Source organism: Etheostoma spectabile, chromosome 10, assembly GCF_008692095.1.
Source record: "Etheostoma spectabile isolate EspeVRDwgs_2016 chromosome 10, UIUC_Espe_1.0, whole genome shotgun sequence".
NCBI lineage: Eukaryota > Metazoa > Chordata > Actinopteri > Perciformes > Percidae > Etheostoma > Etheostoma spectabile.
The window spans coordinates 14,029,593-14,037,325 of record NC_045742.1 but is presented as its reverse complement, the minus strand read 5'-3'; the positions used below and the strand labels follow the sequence as shown (position 1 = coordinate 14,037,325).

The 7,733-nt window shown below is 40.5% G+C and overlaps 1 protein-coding gene across 3 annotated transcripts in view; it reads left to right on the top strand.

Moving 5' to 3' along the window:
• ubl3b (ubiquitin-like 3b) overlaps nucleotides 1-5,650 on the top strand; it is an 8,208-nt gene extending 2,558 nt beyond the window's left edge. For 2 of the 3 annotated variants that reach the window (XM_032528301.1, XM_032528302.1), the window contains exons 3-6: nucleotides 2,288-2,396; nucleotides 2,831-2,917; nucleotides 3,357-3,434; nucleotides 4,132-5,650. In XM_032528301.1, coding sequence (XP_032384192.1) covers nucleotides 2,288-2,396; nucleotides 2,831-2,917; nucleotides 3,357-3,434; nucleotides 4,132-4,184 — 327 coding nt within the window. In that variant the 3' untranslated portion in view covers nucleotides 4,185-5,650. Of the gene's footprint in view, nucleotides 1-2,020; nucleotides 2,153-2,287; nucleotides 2,397-2,830; nucleotides 2,918-3,356; nucleotides 3,435-4,131 lie in introns of those variants that run through there. The other variant, XM_032528300.1, reaches the window with a different exon arrangement.
• Nucleotides 5,651-7,733: the final 2,083 nt, after the last annotated feature.

Here is a 7,733-nt window from a genome sequence, read left to right as displayed (position 1 = left end):
GGGGCTGCCAGCTGGACCAGCGCCCTGAGTGGTTGGGGGTATGGTGCCTTGCTCAAGAGCACCTGGTAGTGCCCAGGAGGTGAAGTGGCATCTCTCCAGCTACCAATCCACACTCCTTACTTTTGTCCTAACGGGGACTTGAACCAGCAACCCTCCGGTTCCCAAACAAACTCCCTACAGAATGAGCTACTGCCACCCCTTTTTACCGTTTCAACCTTTTGAAAATATTGTACATGAAAAGCAATAAAACATTTAACCATAATCTACTCATATAAACCATATTTTCAGTCAACATACTTTGGGCCTTATTCACCAATATCTTCCCTTATTTTTTCTCCTAAATATGTTCTTAAGAAAGGTCTTCGTCTGATTCATGATGCTCTTATACAGCAGAATTGTTGGCAAGTGTGTTCTTAGAATGATGAATCCCAATGTCTTCGCAAATTGAAAACTTGTGCCCGTTGCTCCTATTTAGCATAGGTAAACGCCCCGTTAATTCCCATAAAAGGGCGTGAGATGGCAGGGCTTTGCCGTGTTCAAATGCGTAAAAGACATGACTAAGACGGTAGAGGCCTCAACTCCAAAAGAAAGAAAAACTTTAGTGATTCTGAAGTGGAGGTACTGCTGCAAGAAGTTAACAAAAAACAAGACATCATATTTAGTAGCGTCAGCAGTGCATACTAAGCAGCAAATAAAACCGATGCATGGAATGCACTCACTCATGCAGTGAATGCTGTATCCGCACAAGGGCGCAGAACCGATGAAGTGGAAAAGAAATGGTTCTGAAATCTGAGGCAATAAAATATTTCAAACCCTAGAAGATGCTCTTGGCATATAAATAGCATGATCAATTAGTTATCATTGTTGTCAGGGTTCTCTGGTAACACAATTGAAATGAAAGCAAAGCAAGTTTATTTATATTGGCCTAGCACAATTCACACACAAAGACAATTCAAAGTGGTTTACAAATGAGCAATAGTGTGTATTTATTAAAACAAACGTATAATTATGTGAATTATTTTGTTACAAAATTAAGAGAAATGTCACATTAAAAATTTATAATGGACAAAAATGATATAGCTACTTGTTTTTTGCAATGAGTCAGCTCTAAATTGTGTGTAAGAGTGCTCTTGAGTGTGCGTAGATTCTTACTTAAGAACAAATCCCGAATAAGAAAACATTGGTGAATGCTAGAGTCTTTGTGAAAACTGCGTAAGTAGGGTTTAAGGTCAAGTTTGTTCTTAAGAACGTTTGGTGAATGAGGCCCATTGAGCCTATAAGTCTATTGGTACGGTGTATATGTTGGTGTGGTGTCCATTTTTAGACATTTTGACCTGAAGAAGATCCAACATTATCTATTTATAGACATCTGAAGTCAGTGACCCACCCACATCCACTTGTTATATTCCCTGGTTGTGCTTTTTGTTGTAAAAAGTCCACATAACAAGATGAGAAGCAGAAGTTATGACAATTGGAACTTGAACAAATTAATGACCATTGAGTTGATTTTCAAAATAGCTTTATTTTATGTTGATCATTTAATCAATTAATCGTGTCACGTTTACTACAATTTAAGGGAATTTTGAAATGTTTTTTGTTGCCTTGCATGCAGAATACGTTTGTGATATTTTAAAGTTTTGAAGTATAACAAGTGTGTGGTGTCCCACATGGATTTACTTATGTTAGTGTAATATTTAAGCTTTCAAGGCATGTTAGACAAACATCTCCTTTTTATTTTGAGTTGGATTTTTTTAAACGGATTGGTTTGTGTAGTTGCCCAGAGGACAAATATTGGAGGAAGCCCCACTGTTAAAGACCCACCCACACATATGTACACTCCCCCTTGGTGCTACCCACTGGCCATGTAAATTTAATAACATGGCCCAGAGCTGTCTGGGACACCTGGGGTTATCGCATTAGGCCGACAGCACGGAGCGGAGCTCGCAGCACTCTGGAACTAAAGGGCCAGTGTTCCCCCATCAGCCCCACCCTTATCTGTTGTCATCTCTGGCAACACGGGCTCACTTCAGTGTAAGCCCTCAGTGAATGAAGTTGCCCAGTCAAAGAAGGAAGATCTGGAGTGGTTAAATCTAATCAGACTGGAATGCCCATCTCTTCACAGCCTTTTGGAGGTCACCTCGTGTCTGAAGAGGTTAGAGGAAGTGGAGGGATACCACCTCAACTAATTAAGAAGAACCTTAACGGAAGTTTTTTGGAAGTTTTTTTTAGTTGGCTTGTATGACATTGCTATGGACTTTGATGAAGCTGCTTTTGTTTGTTGTTTTAGGTGCACCTCCGCCTTATCCTGGTCAGTGGGAAAACGCAAGACTTCACTTTCTCCCCAAACGACTCGGCCACAGACATCGCCAAGCATGTATTTGACAACTGGCCTGCAGGTAAGTTTTTATAGGATTCAGTTTGCAGTATTGTTTTTAGTTTTGTATATTTCATAGATTGGATTACTTTGCACTAAGCAGTCCTTTTGGATTTTGACACAATCTATGCCGACACATTCATTGTCATAATATAATAATTCTTTTTGTATCAATATCATATATAATAAACAGGTTTGGGTTGACTGTCCCATTTCTTTTCCTATGGCAGTTTTGGTTTACACCTTGGTTACACTGTTTATATTAAAAGTCAAAACGAATACTAATTTTACCACACAATATTTAGTTATTACTATTATATTGGCGTGCGTGCGCGCATCTCAGTATGGGCATCTCAGTATGGGCATCTCAGTATGGGCATCTCAGTATGGGCCTCAAAGATCCGGTATTGGTTGGGCCATAGTAAGTGATGCACTTGTTTTGCTGCTCTCTGGCAGGATGGGAGGAGGAGAGGGTGAGCAGTCCCAGTATACTGCGCCTCATCTTCCAGGGACGCTTCCTTCATGGCAACGTTACCCTGGGAGGTAAGAGCACCTCTGATCAAGGACACCTTTATCTGCTTATCTTACGTAAAGCACTCCAGGCAACCAAATGGTAGCATTGGGTCAGTTAGGTGTGTTTTATTCATGCTAAACAATACAGATGAAGAGCCACGGGTAAAATAATACAATTAGTTAATGGTCAAGAATTGTTGATGGTTGATTTCACATTTGATGAAGACATGCAATGGAGCACTAACCTCAAACACAGTGGTCTGGCCTTATTCAGTATCACAGATGCAGGATATGACCTGTTAATCTGTTGTCATAGTGACAGGTCAAGTCATTTCCTTTTAACCACGATTTTTATCTGAAAACTGTATCAAACATGTGACTCTTTCATCATATAATTAGGGTTTGCCACCATAGCATCAAACTATAAAATGTTGCTAATGAATCATGAGGTGTATTTCTTTGTTCAAAGCTCTGAAGCTGCCTCCGGGCCGAACAACTGTCATGCACTTGGTTGCCAGAGAGACTCTTCCAGAGCCCAACTCTCATGGTGAGGATCTTTTCTTTACCTCTTTTTTAAGCACAATTGCTGGCAGAATTATCAGATTATAAAACTCCAGTGGCATTAAAAAGGTGACCGTTTTGAGAACAGGGCCAAATTTCGCTACACCGCGGGACCAAAAAAAGTATAGTCATTAAGCCCACTTTGTACAAGGTTGCATTACTGAAGCTCAATTAAAAAGCAACTTTTTAAGTAAACAGGAGGTCCCCCAGGGTCCTGCCTGTAGCCCCCACCGCTGCTACTAGCATTAGCATGCCTTATAAATGCAGGTGGAAAATCAATGTACATGAACAAGATTTAATGCTCTTAAGTGGCAGTAAATGCAACAAATGAGCCCACCGCTGCTGTTTCAGCGTGTAACAAGATATTTAGGACTAACAAACAGCAGGGCTACAGCTATGTACTGTATGTCACTCTCTCACTCCTCTGTCGCGTTTTCTTTTAATATTCTGGGAGAGGATTTAACAGGATTTAAGGGTGTTGTTAACCTTTTGAAGTGCACTGAGTTGCTTGTTTTGGCACCGTTTTGTTTGACCTTCCACATACATCGTGCAGTAGGTGTTGCTACTTCTGGTAACCTCTACCTCATCCCACGCATAAAGTCTGTAGAGCAATACATGCTTTCTTCTAGTTTCAGCTGGTTGTTTTTATCTCCCCTAATGTCTCTGCTGTCCTGTCTTTGTAGGTCAAAGGAACAGAGAAAAAACCACAGAGAGCAACTGCTGTCTCCTCTTGTAAAGCAACAAAAACAACCCCCCCACACGCATACACACACATACACATACGCACACAAATTACACAAACATAACACACATAAACATACATACACCCTGTTCTCTCCTTCCTGTCATCCTATCAGCTGTGGATTTGGATTAAATCACAGGAAGTCTTGTTGGGGCTGTCACCTGCTTTGGTTGAACGCTTATCCAATCTGAGGCTTTTTTTTGCCTATATATTTACTTTTTGTCCCCAAAACTTGTACTGTGTCGCCAGAATTTGCTGTTATTCCTTTTTATTTGAAGATTATGACATTAAACAATACCCTATGCTCCCTTGCGGACCTGTTCGCTGCTGTACAAGTTTTAAAGAGCTGTCGTCCATTGTTGAAAAGACCCGGGAAGTCTTCATTCTTCATGGACGAAGAGTTGCTATAAAGGATGTGTGGGCTATTACCTTTCCCTACTAGTCACTTGGATGTTTCCCCAGGTCTTACTGAATGGTGTTAACCTCTCATTGCACTAAACCAGTTTGTTAATTCAGAAATGTTTATCGTGTTTTATCATCATATTTTCCCCAATGGCTATTTTTTATTTTGGTCAGAGGAACAGACCTTAAATTCCCACATGGTCGAAAAAGCTCCATCCTCCTCAAGAGACTGCTTCTCACTAACTGAACTGGTCGGTCTGTATCAGCACCAGTGATGTTTGTGCTATTACCCTAAACCTGTTTGTTGCTGGAAATGGACCAATGGAGAAAAGACTTTTATTTGGAAGAGTAAACACCTGAAGGGATGTTCAGGTCCACGAGAAACAGGAACAAATTAGAGGCTTGTAAAGATGGAGTTGTGGGATTTGGTTGGTTGCTTGTGTGCCATCAGGTGTCGTGTTCGCACCTCTGGCTTTTACCTTATTGACTAGGCTGTCGATGTTTCCTCAAAATGGGAGCCGAGTCGGCGGGCCAGTTAAACGCAGACAGAAGAAGCGGTTGAAGAAGGGAGGGAGGAGTATTGTCAGTGTGAGAGCACCCTCTACTGGACACTGAAAATGAATCTGGGAGAATTTCTCCCACTTTGACAACGAGGGAAAAAGAAAATGCTTGGTGGTGTTTCACCTCCTTTTCATTTGGATGCTGTCTTTACTTCTTGTTTGCCTTTTATTGTGGAATTCAGTAATATCATTAATATTGAAATTTAAATATATCGATTTTTATCTTGTGTATAGATATTTGTTCCATTTTAGTGTGGATGACTTTGTGTATGAGTGTGTCTGAGGGTGTGTGTGATACATGTGGCATACTGTATGAGGACTAGTGAGGGTTTGTGGTCTTAAAAAAAAAAAAGGTGGCGCACTGGGAGTGCTGATGGGTCGGAAACCTTTTGATTCCTTCCATTGAGTGTCCTTTGGTTTGTTTTTTGTCGATCAATGTCACTGCTATGAAGTTTAGCTCAGTATGAATAAATGTAAAAACTAAAATGCAATGTGGTCTACATAAAAGCTTGTATTATAAATTAATAAATCTTTAAATAAGGCAACTTCTCACGATTCCTTTTTTACTTTTTCAAAAATGGAAACTAAAAGACTGAATACAATCATTTTCATTAATCAATTTGTTAATCTTTAAAATGTTTGTGAAAGTGTGTGTGTGGGGGGGGGGGGCTGTCATACTGTCCAACTTAAATGATCAAACCACATGTATTTTTATTTATATACCCATAGGTGGCGGTGTCTCTCAAGTCTAATGGGTAGGGGTAATCGAGGGTTGATGGATGGAAGTATACAGCCTTTTAGTTTTGCTGTACCTAATGCACTGATACAGGTTAAACTAGCAAAGTAGAAAAAAGTTTTATTTTCTGCACAAGCTTTAAGGTGGGAAAGTATATTTGTAGACAGTTTACTGTTACATTATGTGAAGTCAGTGGACTTCTGTTTGAATTGGGTCATAACTTTCTGATTTTCGGCTGCTTACTTCCTGGCTGCCTCAGGAATCTGCTCCTGACGTGTATCTGCAAGAAGTCCAGGTTTCCAGTTGACACTGGCAGTGTACCTTAGGAAAAGTGCAGTCAACCCACATCTTTTTCAACATACTGCGCTTCCAAAACCTGCTTTGTGTTAAAAGGACTTGTCATTCTTCTTCTCTCCACGTTTTCCCCTTGCTCCTATCTGAACTGCTTTGTACCACCAGTGGGGTTTGACAGAGTTCATTGGAAGGTCTAAACGGGAGCGTCCAGCGGACCACAGAGGAGGTGATCAACAGTGTTTAAATGAGAGTCCAGGGAGGCAATCTGTTGAGTTCTCTGCTACTTTGGTCCACCACATTCAGTGCTCCTGCACGATGAATTGCTTTCTGTGGTCGACATGACTCAAAGCACACGTGCAGCCAGTTTCTTGGGTGTGCGGTCCAACCAATACTCACTGTCGGTCCCTGGAGGGCTGTCTGTACTCTCAGCTGCCTTCCTAGTCCTGATACGGAGTGCTTAACTCCCACTTTGGCAGCAGTTTGTCCCACAGTTTCAAGAGTCTTGCTCAAGTAGAAGTTTTGTGTGTACAAGAGTTAAACAGCACTTAAGTGGGATTGCTTGTGTTGAGTATGATACAAAAGTAGCTCTTTTGAAAACTGATCTGAGGAGGGGTTAATTAGTTAAGTGTTTACTTAAGTAAAAGTAATAATACATATTGTTAAAAGCCTTTACTAGTAAAATTCTTAACATTTTGCTTATATAGAAGTACAAAAGTATCACCTGCAAAATTCATCAGTCTTTATGCTAAGCTAAGCCAATAGCCAGTGGCTGTAACTTTATATTTACCGTACAGACATGAGACTGATATCTATCTTCTCAACTAATGCTCTGCAAGAAAGCAAATAGGCATTTTTGATCAACAGAAACCACTTAATGGATACGGTACTGTATAAGTAATATTATTTCTAGGTAAGGATCCAAACTTCCGTGTTATCTTTTAATTTAAAATCTTATTTTGTTGGTGTCTTCAAAGCCCCTTTGCTCTTGAGAGGAAATAATAGACTGAGTGATTTAAGAAATGTATGTAAATGCCTGAGTCAACTGGGGGTGCTGACATGTTATTTTCTGTCTAGGATTTTAGCTCTAAATCCTTTTTCCCTTCACTGCTTGTGACCATTTCGTATCTGCCAGTTCTTCCTATATTTAAAACAAGCTGTGAAAACACACACGCACATACACACAAGAGCACATACAGTAGACGAATGAAAGTCTACTGATACCACTGAGTCTTGAGTCTGACATTTAAAATTACAGAACATAATTTAGATGAGTGTGAATGTGCGGTCGTGACTCTGCATGTGTATTATCATGTGTGCATTCCTTTGAGTCTATTTGTCCACACAAGAGGTCCTCCAATGGCACGAAATGAAAGAGTTCAGTAGGCCAGTGTGAAAACATACAGACTCATGCAGGGGTTGAATTAACCCAGCAGGCTGTTAGCAAATGAGCAGCTTTCATGCTGACTCCAGAAGCTGCTGCTGTCTCTCTTCATCTCAGGACCTCCTTTCTGCTCCTAATTGGGAAAACGACACTTGTTTGTGTGGCTCTTT